At 39.3% G+C, this 24,617-nt stretch overlaps 2 protein-coding genes across 2 annotated transcripts in view; one reads left to right on the top strand and one right to left on the bottom strand.

Moving 5' to 3' along the window:
• Positions 1–24,617, bottom strand: part of LOC113166854 (F-BAR and double SH3 domains protein 2) — a 48,345-nt gene that overhangs the window by 4,050 nt on the left and 19,678 nt on the right. The window contains exons 4-18 of the mRNA XM_026367035.1: positions 23,821–23,900; positions 23,363–23,507; positions 23,091–23,224; positions 21,876–21,930; positions 21,629–21,757; positions 16,846–16,968; positions 16,068–16,163; positions 10,863–10,979; positions 10,632–10,736; positions 6,034–6,123; positions 5,707–5,769; positions 2,334–2,468; positions 1,865–1,948; positions 1,520–1,697; positions 920–1,140 (exon numbers count right to left, since the gene is read on the bottom strand). Of these exons, the coding sequence (XP_026222820.1) occupies positions 920–1,140; positions 1,520–1,697; positions 1,865–1,948; positions 2,334–2,468; positions 5,707–5,769; positions 6,034–6,123; positions 10,632–10,736; positions 10,863–10,979; positions 16,068–16,163; positions 16,846–16,968; positions 21,629–21,757; positions 21,876–21,930; positions 23,091–23,224; positions 23,363–23,507; positions 23,821–23,900 (1,755 nt within the window). The remainder of the gene's footprint in view (positions 1–919; positions 1,141–1,519; positions 1,698–1,864; positions 1,949–2,333; positions 2,469–5,706; positions 5,770–6,033; positions 6,124–10,631; positions 10,737–10,862; positions 10,980–16,067; positions 16,164–16,845; positions 16,969–21,628; positions 21,758–21,875; positions 21,931–23,090; positions 23,225–23,362; positions 23,508–23,820; positions 23,901–24,617) is intronic.
• The window catches only part of p2ry2.1 (purinergic receptor P2Y2, tandem duplicate 1), a 35,449-nt gene continuing 27,032 nt past the window's right edge, over positions 16,201–24,617 (top strand). Inside the window, exon 1 of the mRNA XM_026367085.1 lies at positions 16,201–16,313. The gene's annotated coding sequence lies outside the window, so the exon portion shown is untranslated. The remainder of the gene's footprint in view (positions 16,314–24,617) is intronic.

Here is a 24,617-nt window from a genome sequence, read left to right as displayed (position 1 = left end):
AATATATCACATCCCAAAGGATGCATTTATAATTTGAGATGTGATCATAATCAAAATCGATCATGCTAAAACCGAGTGGGTCATCATCCAATATTCCAACAATATGGATTTACAGTAGCCAGAACAATGGCACCCAGCTACGTTTGACACTTCGATTGGTGTGTCATGTTTTATAAAAAACAGACCAACTGAATAAAAAGGTTCCCATGTCATAAAACCTACATTTACAATATGTATACATATACATATGTATGCAAAAAAACACGTGCAGTAATGGGCTAAGTAGCTGACAGTACTAGTGTACCTGACATTAATGCAACACTAGTCTATGTGATCTACCACTACATACACTTCAAATATTTTTTATGACAGAAACCAGGGGGCTTCAGTTTTTACTTTTTACCAATCTTTGCCCGTAGAACCTGCAAGACGTTAAGAGTTGTTGTGTTATGTTATGTTATGTCTACACCATCATAGGAAGGGAGAGGCTGTATCCTTCCTGTTGCCAAAACTTTAACAAGGCAGCACTCAGTGCCACAGATAAGACTTGTGATTGCAAGCCACGGTTTTTATCAGGGCACTGCAGAAACATGGTAGTTCTGATCCACTAATTGTGAACTCTGCCCTGCTGATAGATCAACTGGACTACAGGCAGGAAGGGAGTATTAAAGGAGGGACAAAGTGGCACAGAAGACTACACTCTATCCTTGGTATTTCTGCCCTGAGGAAAGACTGATAAGCCCCAGATTTCCAGCTCAGCTCTAGAGTGAGAGGTATTGAATATGTGTGTGTTACATGAGTGAGAGTATGGCTCTGTTTGTTTCTGTTTCCTGCTTTTTCCACAAGTTATATCTTATTGTGTGCTTTTTTTTTTGTGTTTGTTTTTGAGATTTTTCCATGTGTGCTGGTGTTCTTGTACCTGAATGTCACCTGGCCCTCCTCCGCTGTTCTCCCCATTTTCTGTGAGATCTTCTACCAGCACAGAAGGGAAGACGCCCACCCGTCCGTTGAGCTCCCCCTCCCAGAAGCCATCATCTGTCTGCGTGTTGCGACTTAACAGGCGGATCACCGCTCCCTCGGAAAAGGAAAGCTCCTCATCCGCCTGGCCCTCGTAATCATAAAGTGCACGAACATACACCACTGTATAGCGAGAGAGGGTGACATAGAGAGAGAGAAAGTAATAAGAATTGTTTTTCTTGGAGAAATGTAGGTCTCTGTCTGGCCCTCATTGTCATAAGGAGAATGGTACACACTGCTGGAGAGAGGCAGATACAGAGAAGACAGAAAGAGTTTAAGTAATGATAATTAGGTGTCAGGATTTCCTCGTGTCTTCTCTTTAAATTCAGGTAGAACAGACACATAACCTTATGAAAAGAGCAGGAGAAAGAGAATGTAAAGAAAAAAAAAAGTAGGAATTAGAAAAAGGTTACGCTTTCCGAAAACCCTCTGCTTAGATAAATCAAAAGTTTGTTTTACTGGATTCCTTACTCTTACTAAGTCTACTGAATACACCACTTACTGTTTGCGTCTCCATTAATGCAGCCAGAGTGCAGCTCTGGCTCCGTTGAATTGGATGAGGTGTGTGATCGAGCGTCAAGTGTTGCTAGAGACTGTAGCATGCTCAGCAGACTGTTGGAGGTTGGGAACTGCAGGTATTTCTCTGGGACATAACCTACTTGACCGGTTTTATTGCGAGCCTGGAAAAACACATCCACACAATGGAGCGTATTTTAAAAATGAAAAAAATGCATAAAGTAATAATTAAACACACGACTGCAGGAAAGGAGAACTATCACCATGAAATCATACAACAATGTCAAGCCAAAAAAAAAAAAAAGACACTGGCAGGGTAATATTTGTGCACCTTGACCCAGTCCTCCATGTCTCCATCCTCAATGACCTCCAACATCTCCTGTTCATCTATAGTTAACTCATCTGGCTGAGAGGCCTGCACAAAAGACAGAACCCAACACCATTAAAGACCAGGAATAATAAAAGGAATGGGAGACAGTGATAGAAAGACTATGTACTCTTGACTATACTTTGGTAAAAATCATGCAGCTTGTTCTATGGGTTATAAAAGTTATACAGTAACTACAGTAATATACAGAGTAATCATACGTGATTATGAATGATTCACTTTAAAATGCTGTGTGTTGTGTTCTTAGCTGGAGACATTTGATATGTGTGTGGGTGTAGCAATGTAACAGCACAGGATAACAGGATAAGGTGTGTGTGTGTGTGTGTGTGTGTGTGTGTGTGTGTGTGTGTGTGTGTGTGTGTGTGTGTGTGTGTGTGTGTGTGTGTGTGTGTGTGTTGGTGTTGGTTCATACCTTGTAAGAGTACAGGACTTTGCAGGTTAGCGGATAGTTTCGAAGAGTTCCCGAAGGACTGGAGCTGCTGTCGTCAAAAACCTCCATGTTCTCTTCACACTCCTCACCTTCCTCACGCTCCAAGTCCACTGTGCCCTGTGATACAACCACACACACACACACAAACACAGCCAGATAAAGTCAAAACCTCTGATAACTACAAGGACAAATAGGACAAAGCTCCACTCACCTATATAGCTCCAGAACAAATAACAAGAAGTTATGCAAATACAAAAAGCATTTAGTGTGAGTACTACAGCTTTTAGACTCAGGTGTAGAGGATCTTATGTCTCATATGATCCAGGCCCTCCCCCTTTTGTTCTATGAGAATTTCACTGGCTTACATGAACGTCATGTGACTCAGCAGACAAAAAGATCCGCAACAACACAGTGTGCATTTTTGTGTGTGTGTGTGTCTGTTTATCCACTCCTAAGTCATTGTGTTCAGTCATCAGATTTCTGTTGACAGAATAGACTCTATACTGGTGCCCAATAAATCCTCTGCGTGCTTTTCTGTAAGAGGCTCTCCCAAGTTGGTCTCTTAGACAGAAGATGTTATTCTCAAGGAAAGAATAACCTTCAGCTGATCCTGAGGCATTCTCTAATATAAATGAACACTGTATTGTCAGTGCTGCCCACTGGGAATGGTTACCTACAGTAGATGCCTTACTGAAATACAAAACCTGCATGCTCACAATGACAAAGTTAACATGTTAAGCAAGTATAGCATCCTAGCAGTGAACACAAAAAATACAGCTGAGGTTAAGAAGAAATGCAAAAACAGTATGTGGTCAAATCATAATTTTGTACAAGTGCATTTTACCCAAAACCAAGTCAATCTGTGGCACTACAGAAAATGTAGTGCAGAGGACCATGAATGTCATGAGTTAAATGTTATTATAACTGCCATTAATTGCTCTAGACATAGCAAATGATGTTTACCCGTGCAGTGACTGAACTTCTATGGTGAAGGTGCAGCAATTTCAACTATAGCTACAGAGTACATACTGTAATTGGGTGGAGAGAACAAGTTCCATATATTAAGATTTGGAAGCAAGGCCCTATTTCTGTTGGCTGCATGCTTGTATCCACATTACAGCATTGATTTAAAAGTACACTGCACACCCTGAGGGTCGATTCCATTCCATCCCAGAAGTAAAAGGGCCAGCGTGTACTTCAGTAATTACCCAATAAAATATGACCAAAAACTACATCTCACTGTGTGTACCGATACAGCTGAGATCCAGGCGAATGACTGATTTTATCGGTCCTGGAGGTAATAACTGTAAAAGTGATATTGTAATGAAGGCACTGGATGCCTCTGGCACTTGAGGGATCATGGCTGACGGTATTTCATCGTCGTATTAATAAAGCTGAGTGGAATGAAGAAAGGACAGAGGGAAGTGTCTGTTCTCCACTTTTGTTATTGTTCTGTGGCCTCCTCCACAGCTTATTACTCACAATCCATGAGTCCTTTTTTTTTCTCCCTCACACCATCGGTCACCTCTTGACCTCTTCCTAATCAACAAACCGCCGTTGCCAATCCCTGCGACTACCTTTCTCTCCCTCTCCATCTCAGTAGCTCTTCATTTCCTCTTTTGTTATTATAATCTCTCCTTCTTTGCTGTGGTCAGTCTCTTCAGGCTCTAGTACACTCCAAATAACATCAAAGACTGTTGAACTGCTGTCAAATGCCTGAATACTCCTGGCCTATTATTTTAATGAATGTCAAATTTAAAATGTGAAATTGAAAGCCAACTTTTAAAAATGCAGACAAATGACTTAAATTCCAAAACTCCTCTTGTTTTTACTGAATATCAGATCTAAAGGCTGTGTATACTGTGGCATGTTGTTCCATGTTCCCTGCAATTTTTCACAATCCCCCCCGTCTCTCTCACCTTTGTGTCCAAATTTACTTTAGCATTATCACGATGACGCTACTCTCTCCTCACCTCTCCCCCTCACCATACTCCTCATCACACCACCTCCTCTTTTCCTCCACTAACAGTCTCTCCTCCTTTCACTGTCTCTCTCTGCCACTCCCTCTTCCGCTGCAAATCCTTCTTTCAGCTCTCATCTCTCCTTCCCTCAGTTCATCTCTTCCTAGATTGCTCTCCCCCTCACTCTCCCGACTTTCTCTCTTTTTCTCACACTCAGTAACACTCTGTTGCTCTCTGGTGTTAGCTATGAGCTGCAATATCATGTGAGCAGAATGTCAAGTCTTTCCAATGGAGCAGACTGGCTATGTTTAGTCCTGCTGACAGGAGTACACACACATCACCTCGGAAAATCATGTGTGGGATCACACTTCTAGTTATATATAATATATTATAATAATAAAATAATATATTATAATAATAAAACATATATATATATATATCCTTTAGTCAGCCAGTTCGCTTAGCATAGCATAAAGAATGAAAACAGAAGGAAACACTGAGCCTAGCGCTATTGAAATGTACCAAACCATCAATCCACACTTCCCTAAACCTCTAGTTTATTTAATCCAGGCTCCTGTTTTTTAGACTATGCTCCAGCTAAGATAACCATTAGCACACCCATGAGTGGTATGAATATTCACCAACATGTACAAGAAAACATGTAAGTGTATTATTTCAGATGTTTAGAGGGGGCTGCTATCTGCTATATATAACCATGGATCCAGCATTCCTAGCATTGGAAACAACTACAGTCAGTACTGAGAGGGGATGTAAAATTACCTCATCCCTCCTGACATGCATGCACTCATAAACCTGATAAGTGATAAAAAAGAAGAGAATTCATCTTTCAGATGTGTACTTGGTGTATAGCATCAAACAGAAACTAAAAAGCTGTGCGAGGACTACATCTGGTGAAGTGGGGCATTTTAACAGGCTGTAACTAGTATGATAGATGATTAAGCAGCAGGGCCGAGGTCAATTATTATGCAATTTACTGCGCATCATTTCGAAAGTGATTTGTCGGAAGAAATATTCCAGCTGGGAGGCTTTATCCTATAATCATAAAGAGTGAGAAGTCTATGTTTTTGAGTCTGCGCCATTAAGTCAAAACAGCTTTTGTGAATGTGCTGAACTGACTGCAGTGTTTGTGCAGTGCTGGTAAAAAAAACACAGCTGGGGGGACAGAGGAGCCAAAAGAAGTTATGTGATTTACATACAACCATACAGTTCAGTGATGTCAAGTGAAGTGTGTAAAACAGGCCACCATTACATTAATTCCAACAATGTATTTATATTCCATTAATAAACTATCTGTGATTGTGAAAACAGGAGTTAAGTTCAGTTGTATTGGCAAGAAAGTGATAGCAAAGGGACAGTGAGGGGAGGTGTCTCACCGACAGTGAGGGATCGTGGGAAGTGTAGCTGGCCCAGCGTTCATTCTCCAGCTCCTCCATCACCTACAGCATGCACAGAGAGAGTGTGGGGATTTATACGCATATTGCAAACAGAGACACTTACTGCCGTACACGAAATAGAATTCATCCATGAAAGGATTTAAATATACACTAGCCCCAAGAGCCATATGTATGAATGAACTCCCAAGCTAAACTGAAATACAGCTTGACACTTTCCTGGATGAAAAGAAGTCAGCCTGAGAAGACCAACACACACACATAAATACACAAAGGACATGTGCCCATTTTCACACAAACAAAACACACCTGGTTCATGGCGCTCTTCAGCCAGGTATCCACAGCAACCCCCACTTGCCGGAGAAGGTCCAATCGAGCCTCAGCTTTCAACTTTATTGTCTTTGGAGAGAAACGGAGTAAGGAATGTTAGAAAAAACAAATACATTACCAGCCTCCACAGCTTTTCAAGTATCTGTCCTATAAAAAACAATGTAGGTATTTTTACCACTTGATTTTATTTAAAACAGGCACTTGGACACCGAACTGAAGCTGTATTTAACAGAGCCACTATTGTATGTGTCTACACTGTGGGCAAAGAGCAACAGAAAGTATTATGCAGTCTGATTACTAGGGCTGCAAGGGCTGCAGTTATAATTGTAGTAATGATGCCAAAACCAATCAAACACATCAACTTACAGTATTTTGCTACAAGCAAACATATCATACAGATACATCAGTGTAAATTTTCTTATTCACTGGATTTGTTGAACTTATGAAGAAACAAAAACGGGATCCTGTATAGAAGAGTTTTTAAGTTAATCTACCAGCATGAACTAGATTCAGCACCACAGAAACTGTCATGTTTTCTCTCAAAACTAGACTTTCTTTCAATGAGTTTTGAACAATGGAAATATGCTGTTCTTTCCAAATGAGAAAAGACTTTCTAATGAGCCTATACCCACCACCAGTAGGGAAACCCCCGAGATTTACAGTCAATCTGTCCAGTCTCCTGAACTTTCTCTTTCATCTGTGATGCTTTATCTTTCCTTGCTCTCACCATTTGGTCGATTTCCCCTTTCATTCCCTGCTTCTTTCTCTTCTTGCTGCTGCTGACAGAGCAGATTGATAGCTAATGCCTCCCTCCCATAGAGACAGCCAGACACAGTGTCAAGACAGACTCCCTGGTTTTGATCAATAAATAACCTAAGCCCATTAGGTGTCTAAGTATTTTCCTTTCTCTTAGACCCACCCCCATCAAATGTTAGAGGAACGCATCATCTTTGGTTGCTCCACAACATAAACACACTGGATTAATGTCAAAAAAAGTTCAAATATTAACCAATACACTGTCATAGCTGCTTAAAGAAATAAGTAAAAGTGCTATCATTAGTTTAAGTCAGTGGAATAAGCAGCTAGTGGTGAAAAGACGGTACAACCTCAGACAAAAAGACAGTCCAGCTGGGCAGATGTAATCGATAAATCTGGCTGAAAAGGTAGACAGAAACGGAGAGACACTACAGGACAATAAAAAAAAAAACTCAGCTGTCTGGCTATTTGTAATAATGAATATTGAATGGACGGATGTGAGGTGTGTATGAGATTTGAAACAACAAACTAAACAAATATGAGAAGATACATTTTGTATTTGAGGTATTACAATATTAAATAAACTGAGGCATGGCGGGATTAATGGGGACAAATGCTACCAATACGCATATAAATAACATAGAAGATACATACATGTGAATATTCCCTATATTTACCACAACATCTCAGTTCAGCTAAATCTGTGCCTAAATCATAAGTAGATACTTTCAAATCCTTATTAATTCAATTTCCTTTTCTTGGACACAAAACATTTGTGTCTCTAGCTTGATGCATCTTCTGTTTCTGAAGGATTCTGGTGCCACGTTTTAATGAGGACAGTCTGTGTCGGAGAGCTGGTTTGAGAGCAGCCTTCAAAAGCTCATTAGTATGTAGACAGTCTCTTGCCTCAACTGTTCTCACTCTCTCATCATCGAAAGAACTTTTTAGAAAGACAGAATAACAATAATCATAATAATTGTCTCATTTTAATATGGTGAGTTTCAAATACATTTCAGCTGTATTTGAAAGTATGTTGAGAAAAGAGTAAGAGACACCTCCGACTGTATACTGCAAATACTTACTAACAATTGTAATAATTAGGAAGTGCAGTGCAGATACCATGAACCTCTGAGTTAGTGGTTGTTAAAACATATAATAATTTCAAAAAGTGAGCATAAAATAGCTTTTTTCGGTCTCAGATATTATCTTCTCACTCAGTCTTAATGTGCTGTTAATCCATCTTAATGATGTGCTTTCTCTCGATTTCCCTTCATCTCTGAGTCATGTTGTTTTATTAATAACAAAAGCTGCAGGAGAGTAGCAAGGCTTGCCTAGGGCCCACTGTCATTATATAAAACATTAAAATACATAATACGCTACATATCTGGTTTGATCACTTTCACTTGTCTTTTAATCATGATGGGAAATTCCTTTGCTGTAATTACTCTCCAAGGCCAGTAAACTCAGACCAGCATTTGTAGAGCCGAGAATACCCAACTCTGCTGTTTCTTTCAGACTCCATTCAAACAAGAGGTGAACCGCTGTACTCTGTGGAGTACTGTAGATTCAAAGTTATACGACGTCTACACTGTTTTATTTCCACTGCTGCTGTTGATTTCCATTCATTTATCTGTAACAGTATCAGTACTGAAACAATAACCACACACATGGGTAAAACCCTTTATATGGCTAATAATTACTTATGCAAGCTCTTGAAAGTTGCACATCACAAAAGGCTCTTTAGGATTTCTGTGCTGTGTTTTCCACAAAATATCCAGATTGAAAATTATGAGACACGAAGCAAGACATTACTCTTAAGGCGGCATGCATATAAAAATTGGAAGCGTAAAGGTAAACATAGCTATTTCAAAAATAAAAAACAAAACATCTATTTCTCACCTCTCTCTTGCAGAGATGCACTAAATAACGCACACATTTTAAGCACAGACAGCTAATTGACTGTAAACATTGATTTCGAAACTCATTTGTCCAAAAAAGTGTTTAAGATGTTATCACAAATTAACTAGATAATTTATGTAGAAATCAGTAAATGAGGAGAAAGAGCGAGGCCAGCTATGACATCAATCTTTCTCACTGGCTACTAGCCACCTTCTGCCTTCAAGCTTGAGTTTCAAACATGCTGCTACTGAAAGACCAATGAGTAAAACTAATGCAACAATAATGCATTTCTCCACTGAGTAAAGTGGCTTCTGAAGTATATTTGAATGCTTAAATTAATATTGTGGAGGCTGTGTTCGGCGCTACTCCTCCACCCTAAATATAGGCCTAGCTTGATTTTCCTGCTAACAAGGTGTTGAAATAGCTCGTGTAAAATGCTTGATGGGATGAACATGAGACTTCATGTAAAAGGAAAGAATGATGCTATCGCTTTCCAGATAATGATGTAATCAAACTAGGATAATGTCTCTTGTACTGCTTTCACTCCCTTTATAACACTGTGATAAGAGCTCTGTGTTGAAGCCATTTGTACCAAACGAGCTCATAAAATATTCATCATCTTATTCAAGGTAATGCTGCGGTCTAGAAGAACAGCAGACAAAGTGAGCGAAAGAGACTGAAGCAGATAGGATGAAGGAGAGGAGGGTGGGGCAGGAGAAAAGTGGTGTGCTCAAATGTTTGCCATTTGCAATGAAAAGACTCCCCCGTTATTTTGTAGAAACTGAAAACACAAGTTATGTGGCAGTGCAAAGGTAGATTGTAAAATTACACAGAACAGCATAACCACTAATTTACAAAAATATCATGGAGGACTAATAAAGAGGACGTATAGTCAAATAGGATTTAGCATCAGGAGCGCTATCAGGTTGGACCAAACTTGTCAGCAGAGGGTGCCAGATATGTGAAAGTGGGATCAGAAAGGTGGTGTAGTGCTAAACATAGTGGAGGAAGAGAATGAAATTCAAGAAGCCCAGAGAATGCAGACGGAGAGACTTTTAAGAGACAGAAATTGAGTTGAGGAAGATGAGAGATGATGCAGTGATCCTATTCAGCGTGTGACAGGTTGAATCTGTGAGAATCAATACGTAAATGATGGATATCTGTGCAAATGGATAGGCTGGGAGGCAAAGAAAGGAAAGAGATGAAGCGTAAACATAAAATGCAGTGAAACAAAAAGGAAAGAAAGAGCCTGCAGTAAAGAGCGTGGGATCTGATTCATAGTAACGATTTGGGGTTTTTATGCAGTAGTGAGCTACTGAGACGGACGCATCTCAGCAAATGTGCGGTTAAACCACTACAAATGAACATAGTGCAGCAGAGCCACAGACTGTGTTTTTTTTTTTGTGGTTATGTGTCATCTGTGGATAAGAAATGTCAAACAAACTGAATGATGTGACATCTCTCGCGGTTCGAATGGAGGACTGATCAATCTTAGACCATGTTTGTTAATTGCAACCTGCTGCATCAGCCATGCTGATGAGCTCAGGATATGTACCACAATAATTAGTCACTTAGCCTAAAGAAAATATGACTAAGCTGAGTTAATTGCTAACTGTCACTGTGACAAAGGGTTTTTATGTTCACCTAATGCTGCATTGATCTCCCAGGTAAACAGGTAGCCAGTCTCTCACAGAGCTCCCACACTGACAGACAATATTCACACACAATTTCAAGTTTCCACTACATCTGACATTGCATGTGAGAGGGAAACAGAGCATCCAGACAAAATCCCTTTGAATAATAAGGGAAGATGCAGACTTCATGCAGAAAATATTTAGTGCCAAGGGAAAATCCCTTATAATTTATCCTCTGTTAAACAGCTTTGGAACCAAAAATAAATGTCGGCAATCTGAGTCACAGACCTCAGCTTTGCGTATGTTTTCTTTGGTGTCTTCTATCTTCAGCTCCAGATCGAGTCTGCCTTGCTCTGTGGGGGGCAGGCCATGGCTCTCACACTCCTCCAGAGACTGAAAACAGCACACACAAACACATAAATTTATTAGTAACAGTGTGTATTTTAAAAAGAGCCTCATGTCCACATAATGTATTTCTAAAAGGGGCCTGGGCACAAAATGTGAGTTTGTCCATCTTACTCTCTTGCAGTGAATGATATTCTTATGTTCTCTGGCCACTCTGGTTGCCCATTTCCTGGCCTCCTTGTTCAGACTGTGCTCCTCCGTTGTTCCCGTCTCCGACTCCAGCTGACGACTCTAACACACACATACCATACATACACGTACCCAACCCCACATGTATACCATCACAACAGGCAATACACACACACACACACACACACACACACATACACACAAGAGCACACATAAGCACGGTGTCAGCGACAACAGCCCAAGGTGTGTGATTTGCAGATTTGAAGCTGTTAATTAAAATAAAGAAAGTGTGAGAGAAAGATTGTTTCCTTCTCACATCATTAATACAGCGTGTGTTGCGTAGCTCTATTGTTAACCTCTTGGAACAAAATAGCTGCTATTAAAACCACATGTGCAAGAGCACGAGTGTGTGAGAACGTCTGCACTATCAAGTGAGAGATGGATGGCAACAAGGTCTTTTTTAAATGTGTTTTCTTTTTAAGCACATATGGTAGCCTGCTGAAGAATTTGCATGGCATTCCAATAAAACATTTGACATCAATTGTTTTAACCATGTGGAATTTTTTTTAGAACTGTGTCAAATATTTACAGACTTTGTCACCCACTTGCCAACAACAGGACTACCGTAGCATTAATTTTATTTTCAACATTATTAAAGGGCTTGAAAACATATTTTTTCAGTCAGCTTCTTACTATGAGACAGAATCAATTAATGTACAATATTAAAAAGAAAATGCAGAAAAAGAAGAAAAACAATTTAGTAATTTAGTGTTGGTAAAATTTGTGGCACCTGTAACTATACTTGTTTTGTTAAGTGTGACATGTGAAATCTAATCTGGCTGTAGACTGAAAAAATACCACTTCCAACAAAAAACAAACTGAGGCTCAAGATGTTCATTCACTGTCACTGAAGTATGTTCACAGACCTGAAAGGATGGGATTCCCATAATCTTATAATACAAGTGTGTTAGCTGAACTAAAGTTCATAGTACTCTAATTGCAGGTTTCCATGCATATCATATCTATTGATTAGGTGCTGCTTCAGTAACAAGAAGGTTTTAATAACGCTAAGTATAGGTGTAAAACTGAGAGTATTACACAGGAGGTTTGCAGCTTAATTACACTGTAGCCAGGAAACAACACAAAGAGTTCATTCAGATAGCCAAAAAACATGGTTCTAAACTGTGAAGAACACAACTTTGTGCCAAGATAGTTTCTTAAGTTAGTTACTTAATATTTCTTTCTTAATATTAATATTAATATTATGTTAATGACACAGTACATACACTGCCCATCCCCAGTTTTAGTAGTTTCATCGGTCTCCTTAGATGTTTTCTTTGCTTGATGCATAACAATAATTTCATTTTCTGAAACAGACCAACACATCTTTTCCACAACAACAGGATGTGTCTTCAAACATGGTTGTTTTAGAAATATGAAGCTACTTACTGCATCAGTTAGGGCTCAATAACTTAATGCCAGCTGAAAAATAATCAGCCATGTAGTAATTACCTATTACCTATTACCTATTTGCTTAGTTAAATCAAGTTGGTGCCTTTTTTTTGGATGGGCAGTTTTCTTCTGATTACTCATTCAGTTTCTACTGCATTAAGGAAAAAGCAGTAATATACTTTGAATTAAAGAAATAATTTCAATGTGACCCAAAAGTGACTTTTTGAAATTCTGTTTAAATTCCTTATTCTGTATAAGAGATTTATCTTTATATTTTTTACATTTATCTCTTAAACTGCACAGATAGGCCTCTAAAAATGCTATAATATAGCCTAGTTAAATGTGAATTAGTACAGGACATTTAAATTACACATTATGTAATAATTTATTTTTTATTTTCAATTATTTTGACAAAGTGAGGACAGTTAGCTGTTATGACCTACAGTATGTTACTCAGATTCCACTTCAAATGTCTTAATGTACTGTACCAATGACAGTTATTAATTTATTAGATCTGGGTCACACTGATGAACCATTGTAAATGTGATACCAGATCAGAGCTAGTCAGCCTGCCAGCTGAGGGAAATGTGAAGTGCAGGACAGTGAACTCAGAATGGTGTGATCATACTGTATTACAGTAACAACCTGCGCTCTCATAATAACAATAATTTAGAGTGGTGTATGGTGCAACTCTGTTATTCTGAAGCCACAGGGATGAACGGAGTGAGAAGAAACTGTGTCAACGCATAGTTGTCTGTGTGTACATGAAATACAGTAAATGATGGTTAGAAAAGTCCTCACACTGAACCTTTGTTGTACGTCTTTACCATCATGTTACTGTTACTGGTAAAACTGCCCCTAAAAAGCTCTAAACTATGTGATGTTACCGCAGTAAGAATCTGCTACTGTCTTTTCTAATGCAGATTTGCACCATTTCACACAAGTCAGAGGCTCCAACTGTTTTCTAATAAAGGATCTCTTTCCACAGCTTGCAGAGACATACTGCTGTCGGCACTCATATAATACATTACATTGAACAGCACCTGTATCAAGGCAGCAGTATTTCTATGTATGCTGTGTTTTAATGGATTTTTAAAAGCTGTGGGAGCCTGAGACTCCAGGTTGTCTGCACAACCAGCAGTAGAACAGCAGCAGTGCCTTCTGACTGTGGCAAATACATTGCTGTGATAAGACATTTTCTTTGAATTTAGAAAGGATACATACATCTGAAATCCAATTTTTTGTTAATTATTATCAAGTTAATTATAATTTGTCATTCAGTCCATGTGCAGTCAACATACTCTATTTTGTAGGGTGACATAAACAAAAAATAACATTTCTTATTAGTATGACAGATGCTGTAGTTATACAGTAGAACATCAGGTGATGCAACCGGGTTACAGCATTCGATTCAAATTACCTGGTTCAGGGACTGCAGTGCCCACACACAAATGACAATATGACAGCATTACAGTGCTGTAAAGCCACTCTTCACACAATGGCCACAATGGTATTAAAGTAATCTGGCCCTCTTGCTTCTTGATAATACATTATGATGAACATGCAGTGTATAAGAGCTCTTATAGTTTAGTAATACTGCACTTTATTTCATCTTATTTCTCAAACTAACAGCTGGCTGTATTGTGAGTTTCTATTAAGTACATCTGCAGCATGATTGGTGCTTTTTACTCATTGATCTGCTGTTGCATGAAAGCAATGTTACTGAAGCTCCTAATGCAAGGTCTGAGTTTAAAACAGATTTGTCAGCAAAGGCCATGATGTCAAATGTCACCGTAGCCACACCTGGGTGGCTATGTTACTGCATGCAACAGTCATTGTCACGTTAGTGTGACAAAAGTAGATGTGGATTCTGATAACTATCAAAACATTATGTCCACAATCTTTAGTTACTAGGATGAACAGCATCCTGCTAAAGTCACACAAAGTCAGGGTAATAACAACGATGCTAGATTGTAAACTCCAATGTGTAAACGGTTATTATTAAGACTACATTCTTTCACAATAAAACAACTATGTGTTGCGAATGCAAAGTTGTCTCATTTAAACACAGTCTAAGTCTTTCTTATTATTGTTTCCATGCACCTGTGTAAACGCCCTTTTAAAACTTGTTAGTGCTGTAATGGGTGCTCCAATTTCTGTTTTGTCTGTTTAATATTTAATATTTCTGTTTTTTTTTTTCAATCAGGAAAGAAAGCACTGGCCACCTTAGTACTTCACACTTGAGCAATTTAGACATAAACAATGTGCCAATGCAATGTGCATATATAAAATGATTCTTATGAGACCAATATCATGAAAACATCGATCGCAAGCCCAGCTTATAAAGTGGAAATGCATAGTTCATGAACAATTAAAAGTTTTCTACATGTACATGGTTATGTTTAAGTCACTGTCACCAGGACAGATTGATAAAAAGTATTAGATCATGAATGGAGTAGGTGATCCATGGTTTGTGTTAGGAATGAAGATGGGAATGCAAACAACAGTTAAGACTACCTGTGCCAGGGTCATTCTCATGGCACTGACGGGCGACGGCTCAATGTCCACCAACTGCTGCACCGAGCTCAGAGTCTGGCGCACACACATAAACACAACCACGCACCCGCGCACCCACGCACCCAAGAGCAGCATGCACAAGCACACAGACACACAAATACAAGGAGGGGTTAATGGAAAAAAAGTTCAGGGAAAAGTGTTAGCAAAGGTTGAACTGGATTAGGAAAGTTCAGGGAAGGAATAGCACATTGTTACACAGAGAAATGTTTGAATGCCAGAAAGAAAAAAGAGACAGATCAGAGAGGGAAAGAGCAAATGACAGAGCAGAGTGAAAGAGAGAAGCTGAGAAACAAGAGAGCACAAACTGGCTCACAAGAGAAAAGGACAACTGCTGTGTAGAGGAGTTAGGAGCAGTGTCCGCTGGGAGACATCCCTTTTTTCAGGCAGCAAAACTTAACAAGTCCCCAGAAGGGTGAGACAGCATGATCGCCAATGCTGCATTATGATCACACATGTCGATAAATTTGCAACAATGTTCAAATATTTCAAGCATTCAGCTACCGCTTGATTTGAACAGATTTTTTACATCAGCCCATTTGCTGCAAAAGATAAAGAATGTCGAGCTAAAAGAGAAGTTCCCAGTGGACATAAAACATTTGGTATTATAGTGATTAAAATTAGAACACAGAGTAGATTCATGCATCTAACATGCTGTGCTGTCACCAGACACTAGTTAACTCTAACTTCTATATTGTTAACAAAAAGAAACCTTGAAAGGCTGGAAACAGAAGGACTAAAGATCTACCTAGAGAATCCGATCGATCAGAGCTTTGGCTCTCTGATATCCAGCTTGGCATGCCTCTTAGTCCCAGATATACAGTATTAATTGGATTTTCTAAATTCTAGAGAATAAACATATATGAATTCTGTCTCCTTAATTAAACTGATTGAAATGAGCTGAGGACCTTAGGGACAGAGGGGATAAAGTGGCCAAATGTGGCCATGCAAGAGCTTAATTACTTTACTATGTACTGTATCTGTCTGTGTGTAGTTGTTTAACAGGGTGTGAAGAGCTTGAGACAGTAACTGTTACTGTTCACACTGCTGTGTGAACTGGTTCATATACAAACATTACACGTTCAACAATAAATTAATCCAGCACAATGTTGCGTGTGTGGAAATATTGAAACAGAGGATGCGTGTGCAGCTTGTGTATCTCACCGTGTCACATTCGCTGGGCTGAAACTGGAAGTCGTGTGCTTTGTGAAACACTGGGTTCTCCTGCACAAACAACTGCTGGTTGAACTCTTGGATTATCTGAAGGAAAACACAGGAGATCAATATGGTGCATTTGCATTTGAGTTTCCTGCTGTGAAAGCCTGTCAACTCTGGTACCCAATGTAACCTCGAACATCCTCTTCTGCTTGCAAAGGAGTTAAACTTTTTCCAAGTTCAAGTCTACAGGGGGTGAGTACTTTTATATTCACATTTTTGGTTTTGGTTCCGGTAGCTAGCCTGCACACACTGTGTTGATGAAAACCTATCGTAGTGTGGTGTTTTGGTTATAAATCCATTATTTTGTCTTTTAAAATGATTCCATCTGATGATTGTATATATTTATAATATATATTTCAGCACTTGTCTCTCGATGTTCTTAAAAACATCTTGTTAACATTCCTGCATTACTCAGTTCAAATTGTTTTTATTAAAATGTTTTTTGTGAACACTGCTTCCAAACTCCAGACCATAGGCATAATTCTCCTGTAAGAATAACAGTGCCTAGTAGCAAGAAATGAACTCAAAGTGTCAATGTGTCCCATTTGTTTCACTGAAAAAATACAGTGTTTCTGCATAATAAGCACTTTGATCACACCACAATGTCAAGACGACTGATGGATATTCCTAACAGAATATGTTCTAAGTCCAAAAACACTGCATTTGTGCAAGTAAAAACTTACAAATGAGCACAGAGGGTATGTGTCTCTCACCACTGACTCACCCTAGTGGATTTGTCCAAGAGGAACTGGAAGGTGTTGTGAGTAGCTTGGGAGGCCTCTAGCTCAGTGCGACACAGTGCTACCAGATAGTCTTTCACATGCTCATAGATCCTGCCATCCAAGGCCTAGAGAACAAAGACACAAAAAGGACCAGGGGTTACAGTGAAAAAAAGGATTAATTCAACGTAATGCCATAATCAGGGGGATCAGGAGGAGACACCAAGAAAGAGACAGACTGAGGAGAGAAAGAATGTCAGAGTAGCAGAATAAATCCACTTAGTACAGAGCTTTAGTAATGTACCCATTTGTCTTCCACGTTCATTCAGAATTGACGGATCACTAAACTCTTCATCGTCATACCACTGTGCACAAGCAAGCCTTGTTCCCTTCATCAAACTTCCATCTTTTACTCCTAAGTACTGTGCTTGAATGTAACAGTGCTTGTGCCGTTGCTGCTTATGTTGCTTTGAGCCCGAGGGAAAACTTTACCTTCAGGTTTGTGTTTTGTTGCGTTGGTTGTAGTTTGTTTGACTTTGTTGTCGTCAACTTGAAAGAAGCAGCAAAAGTTTTGACAGCGTTTGTTCTAAAGGCATAGGAGGAGTGAGTCCAGATTTATGTTTGTAGTCATAAATGCAATTTTGAAAGCGATGCAACTGCATATAGCAGCATATCATGTTAGAATCAAATGAAAACAGGAGACTTTTGTACTATTTATGTATTATTCGGCCAGTTGCCCAGTTTTAACAGAAACTACAACAATCTAAAACTTCTTAAATAATAAGTGTTATCATAAAAGACAAATCCGACATGTTGTCCTTAAGTCACAATACAAAAAAAAAATAGAATTCAAGTAAAAGTCGAAACCCTAACCCTCGTACATCTATATGTGTTTTCATGTGTTATGACTCATTAACATTCTTGTAATGACTGTGTGTTTAATTATTATTTTATTAATGTTTATCGAAATCCATGTTTCCAAGGTCCAGAGCCTGTTTATTTTCATTTTTTTGGAATAATTCGGTTGGCCTTTCAAAACACGGATGACCTACATTCTGTACTGTCACTAAATGCACCACACTGAAGCAGCAGCTGATTGACACAATGAACCAGTACACTCACACTGTACAATTTACTTTACTCTATTCTACTGTTTCTTTTGTTGTACCTGTTGTACCATATGACTTGTTAGCCTTGTGATGTCATATAAATATAAACATTGTTTCACCCAGCTTTGACCTGACTTGTTTAATCAGTGTACCTGCGCAGTTGTTTAAATAGAAATCAAATGCATACAGCTATCAATTTGACAGAAATAAGTGTGAAAGCTTAATTGGTTACATAAACACACCCATGTGTGATATGCTAGGGTATTATATGCTAAATTTGAGTACACTATTTTTTCTGAACTACTGTATAATGAACCAAAAAAGAGTAAAAGAAATGGAGAAGAAACAGAATGTGACAAACACAGAACAGATCTTGAAGAAAGTCAAAGGAAGGACAGAAGAGGAGCAGATGTTTTCATTTGACAGCTTTTATCATTAGAGCTTCCGATGCACTGATATAAACACATATTAATGAAGAATGCAGTCCAAATGAACAGTCTTTCTATGGGGAGATTGCGCAGTGTTGCCAAGCTGTAGTCCACACTGCCAAACAGACAGATCAGACACAGAGGAAAGACGGAGAGAAAGAGAGGCTAATGGAGAGCAGGAGAAGAGGAGGTACGAGAGGAAGAGTGAGTATTAGGTATAAAAGGTAACAGTGGGTGAGAGCAAGAAAGAGACAGGTTGAAAAATGAGTGTAATGGACGTGCATGTGTGTGCCTGTGTGAAAGAGAGAGAGAGAGAGAGAGAGAGAGAGAGAGAGAGAGAGAGAGAGAGAGAGAGAGAGAGAAGTGTTCTTTGGATGGTGTTCTCACAGCTGCAGGGGAAGGTGAAGGGGTTCAGATTCCAATTCAACAGAACACAGACACCGCAGACACACACACACACACACAAAGACAAGCTCTCAAATTCTTAGATGCACATACACTTCTCTGGTCAAAGTACTTTACATTAACACTCTCAGAAATCTGCATACGCTCTGACCTGGTACAGAGATGTTTTAGATCTATAACCTCCTGCTAACACTTACAGCCTTTTTTTACACAAAGAGACAGACAAACAAATACAAACATGTGTTTTGTTAAACCCCACTAAGGTACTGTATAATGTGTACCTTTATACACACATACAAACACCCACACAGAAATTTAGAAAACAATGGCATATAGACTAGGAAATTATGTCATTAAGGGTGGGTTTTTGGCTGACCTCTCGCTAAATGTTCCCTCATCATTCTGCTCATTTCCTCCTCCCCCTTTCTTCCTTTCCTCTCCTCCTCTTTTCATCCATTTACGGTAGTGTTCAAATGAAATGAGTCAGCTTCCAGAAAAAGCCCCGTCCCCATATTATGATCGCTGGGTGTGTTTTTGTATGACTTCACCAGCCTGAATAATAAAGTACAAGATCACCAGACAAGAAGAACAGAGGTGTACATCTCACTGTGTCTGTTATTACTGTCTAAAGATGAACAGCATCGACTGCTAACAGCAGAGGGAGATGTGGAGCAGTCTGTCCATCCTCTGGCTGTCACTACAACTGTCGCATTGACAAGGACAGAAGTGCACAAGATACTGTGTATGTTCATTCTTCAGCCTAGAAATTTTGATTTAAACAAGAGTATCAATTGCATATCTTCTCATTCACCAACCCCAGAAAATCCAATCTACCCGTAGTTACTGTATCTTCATCTATCTGACATGAAAGGCTGAAAAAGTCCAACTAAAGGGACTTTAGTGAACTTGTCACTACCTCAGAATTAGCTGTCGACAGAAATTTAGTACCATGGATCCCAATACATACTATTCCAAACTGTCAGGCCATGGCCATATCTACGTAATGATTAATGCTCATAGACTGCAAGGATTTTACAGGATGGCCATAAATACTATTAAAAACATGATATACTGTACTTACTATCTGTGTGATCAATGCCCTTCGCTAATGCTTCTCTCACAGCATATCTTAGAGATACACAAATGCCATCACAGACTTTTGTGTGATGTAGATTTTGTTCCTTCTGTTGGGAGTGTTGTTATCAGTGACTTTCAGGTGAAGACCTATAAAAGCCACAAGTGAAATTGCAGAGGAGCGAGAGAGGACGAGCAGATTGCTTCCCTCTAGCGATGTCCCCCATTGCCTCTGTGACTTTGTGTGCATGCATTTGTGGATGTCACCATTTCCCTGCAGTCTTGTCCTTCTGTCACTAGGAGCAAAGGATCTATTATTCAGGATGGCCTTGTAGTATAGATGCTCAAACGCGCCTAAGGCAGAGTATATGAGAGACAACAAACACAGATAGGGAAGGCTGAGGCTGAAGAAGGAGTATAAGTGAAAGAAAAGACAGGAATGCAAAGACAAGCAAAGAGAAACTTTAACATTTCAAACCGATCATACGCAACTTACTTCATGGTGTAGTCATGTAATGACAAAAAGCAGTATCATTACAGGCGCTATGTCACCCAGCTGATCTAATGTGTCCCTGTGTGTGTGACGAATCAGAGCCACGCCTGAGACTGATCACTTTCCAGATAAAGAAACACACCTGACTTATGTGTACATGTTTACGCACAAATGTGTTCTTGTCAGTCTGACATACTGTATTTGTGCAGTATTTATCAGTAAGTGTGACTGTCACTCAGTTGCTTAAATTACTCACCTTAATGTAGCTGGGTGTGCGTGTGTATTAGTGAGTGTGTGTGTGTGTGGGGGTGAATGTGTGTGTCTGCCTGTCATGTCCACATGTGTGCTTGCATGATTATTAATAATGACATTATTATCATATTAAGGTTAGACCAGATTCATTGTTGTTACAGTTTTGGTGGATGAATGTACAGACCTGCATTTCTGTCTCGTGAGGGAAGGTAGATGTTTCAGTCTAATCTGTTGCTGTGTATTTCTAGAAAGGTCATGAAGCACCAGAGAGAAGATGGTGTTTACACAAACAGCATCTTAGATAACAAAAAATCTGATGACAGTAAACTGGCTTCTGTATGACAGCTTAACGCCTTTAATGCCAGAACTTGCTTTAACGTGATTATTTAATGGGAGGGGGTTAAAGCTAGATGACTTACAACTGAGTAGCCTAATAAAACCATAACACTTATATGTCACAATTGTATTGATACATCCCAAATACACGTTCAAGCCCACAGTGATATACTGTACAGCTGCGTGTCATATTACGATGTCACAGATAACAAAAACATCACTGATGCCGAACACTTATTTGCTTCCATCTACACTGACGTCTTGCATTCTCTCAACCAAACAGTGTTTAAATGACAAATTATATCAAAGCTTGAAACTGTTCATTCAAGATTTCATGGCTAGCAATCATTTGGCCGGCTTTTTCTTCACATAAGCCCCTTCAAAGAACTCACTTTAAAGACTCCAAACTGTGAAAGTATCACTTTTTCATGTATAATTTCCCCCCTCAGACTATTTCACTGCTGCTGAAGGGAGTCTGAACATTTTGCACATAAAAAAGGATGATGTTTTATCCTAAACTGAGCTTTGATTCAAGACAGATCTCCACTTTATCAGTTGCAGAAAAGGTAAATGTTACAGAATTACAAACTTTGTCCGGCGGCTGGAGAATATTTTATATTGATATTGAGGAAAGAACACACACAAAAAAGGACTTGGATATTCTGAATGAACCATTTCTTTCTGTAAATACCTGTATGCAGTGCGGTAGATCTGTGTGGTAGTAGCGGTCATGGTGAGCGTTGGCAGCAGCTAGTGTTAGCAAGTAGTCGTTCCTGGCCTGCGTTGCCTTGGAGTTACAGTCACTTCTCTTAGCTTTCAACTACAATGAAAGAGTAACAGATGATGCAGTATTGCATTACAAAAACTGTCTGGAGCATTAAACCTTGAGTGGAGTACAAAGTGTAGTTTTAGGTTCAGGTCTTGTCTGTCTCTCTTACCTTCACACTTGCTTTCTGTAAACTAATTCTTGACTGAAACAGACCCAGTTTAGACCTGAAAAACAAAACAAAATAAATCACAGCAGGTGAGATTGTAACTCAGATCTCTAACCTCTGATTCAGAGCAGTCATCATAAATTAACCCCGGACAGGCTGGGGCCTAACCGCAATAAATCTCAACCTGATCGGGCCATCATGATTTATATCAATGGTGACATCAAAGACCTGCCTGATAGGTTGATAGAGTGAGCCTCTGTGCATGTGTGTGTGCAGTGTGCTTTTTTGGGCACCTGTGAAACCGTTTGCCTATATGTGCGCTCTGTACCAACTTGGGTTCCCTTGTTTTATACGCCAAGTGGTGTTAAGTGTGTGCTGTGTCTTTGCATTCACACTAATTTCTTCCTGTGTGTTCCTTGTGCCTCACAATGACTAATGGCTTGCTATTTTCCTCAACTGATACACACATACACACACACTCATAATGTGGCACAGAGGCAATGCAATAATTTCTGTGGCTGTGACTTTCTACTCAGTGATACAGAACAGAAAAAAAGTTGACTAGCCAATCGATGCAGGCACCAACTGAAGCAGGGAATTCAGTGAAGTGAAAATGTCACCATAGCTACTGCTACCATGGGTCGGGATGAAAACAACACTCAGCAACACTGGGTCAAACTATGATACAGAAGAGAGGCTCTGTTCTTGAGTTCTCTACCACTCAGTTCTTAATTGAAACAGCCTCTTAAACTTACAATTTCACAGATAATGCCAAAGACAAACATCAATGTCACATGAGCATTGCATATTTTCATTTCCCTTCAAAGCTACAGGGAAAAAAATTATTTTAGCCAGAACCGTTGTCCAAGAAAAGAGCAAAATAGTTTAACAATGCATTTTAAATCTGCTGAAATAAATTTTGTTGAGTTTTTGAGTGTGTTGGTTGGATTCGGTCCAACAAACTGCAAACACAAATGGAAACCAAACTAAGATGCTCTGCTTTTTCACTTGTGGTGTTTTAGTTGTTTTATCTGTTCTTTATTTCCTCACAATGTTGAACTTTTTCCCTCTTTCTCTCTCACACGCACACACACACATATCTCTCTGTTGGTTTCTTGCAGTATTCTAGACACCATCTTTCTTCATATTCTGTTTATTTTTACATAAAGTATATCCCTATTAGCACATGCATCGCGTGCAGTGCTGCCGTGAACTTACTTGGCCTCTATGTCTGCCTTCTCTCGAACAGCGTGGGCAACCTGCTCGCAGTCGTAGTATTTTTTCTTGGCTTTTGCCAGCTCCTTCACCGACTCCTGCAGCTCCGCTTGAATGCCACTCAACTGATCTATGGTCTGTGGGGGGAAAATAGGAAAAGAGTTGTTAAAGAAAAAGCAGACCAACGTGAGTTACATTAACTCAATATGACTACATGGTGCAAAGATTGATTCAGGAAATTACGACAAGCCCCCTCCGTCCACACGTTCACTTACCTTTTTGAGCTGCTGTTCCTTGTAGAGTCTAACAGTCTTAGCGGGATCTGAAACCTGACTCTTGTAGTTGTCACACACGTTGAGCCTGGACTGGCTCACCTGCACTGTACCTTCTAAGTAGGACCTCCACACTGCATACACATTCCTATGCAGAGGTTAAAAAAAAAACTCCTGTGAGAAACTGGTTAAAAAAATCATCAAGTTTTTATGTAAAGTGTATTCCTCCTACATGTGTGGATAAAACTGTGGGGAGCAAAGACTGATTCCTAGTAAACTACTGGTAAGTTACACCCAGCCTTCACCTGACAGAGGAAATATTTTTCTTATGATTGTGCTGTAGACCATTATATAACCATTATATTTCTTCTAGAATTTTGGAGCAGTCAAACAGAGCATAGAAGTAGTGAAGGTTTTAGCTTAACGTTAAGGAAAATATGGCTATATACACACAATCTTACCTGTAGTCTGTTCTCTGGTCATCAGGGTTTATCCCAGGCCAGTCTCTCTTTAGGTACTGACTCGCCAATTTCTGCAGAGCCTGAAAGAGCAACATTGAGAAGCTGGCAAATTATCTCCTATTTTCTATACCAAAGAAATAACTGGTAACTTAGGAAGGACTGGTATTTTAGTTGATTGCACACTAATTTACATCATGTTTGAGGAATTTAATATACGTATGACCTTAACAGAATACTGTCAGAAACAAGTGCTTTGAATTGACAAGAATGCATTCAGAGAGGTTAAACCATTTCTGCAGTACTGCTGAAAATGTGCCATAAGATACTGTTTTTTGGCACAGTTAGAGCTATTAGAGCTCATATATACTGGGGTTGATAAAAGGAGTAGAAAACTGATGCTGGAAAATACTGTTGACAATATTTTAATAGGTTTTACTTTACATGCTGCAAATATTTTAGAGTTCACTTTTCACAGTAACAAGAGCCACTTAGGTAACAAAGTCAAGAATTAACAAGCACAGTATTGCATGTTACTCCTCCTCCTGCTCTACTATACCTGATATAGACTTTTCTTTCCTTTTGTACAGTTATTATATTTACTATTTCAAATACACAGGCCAAACCCTGTTTTTGTATTTATTTATTGCACTTACTAAACAACAGCACGTGAAATGTACCATCTCTGTCAGACAGTAACTCCCCCGTCAGTTTCTGTGTGTACGAGCAGAAACCCGAGGGCTGCAAGAAAGGGTAACCTACATCTTCTGGACTGGGTCACTGTGTCAGTAAGCGACAAC

This window comes from Anabas testudineus, chromosome 13, assembly GCF_900324465.2.
Source record: "Anabas testudineus chromosome 13, fAnaTes1.2, whole genome shotgun sequence".
NCBI classification, from domain to species: Eukaryota; Metazoa; Chordata; class Actinopteri; order Anabantiformes; family Anabantidae; genus Anabas; species Anabas testudineus.
This window is presented reverse-complemented; position numbering and strand designations above follow the sequence as displayed.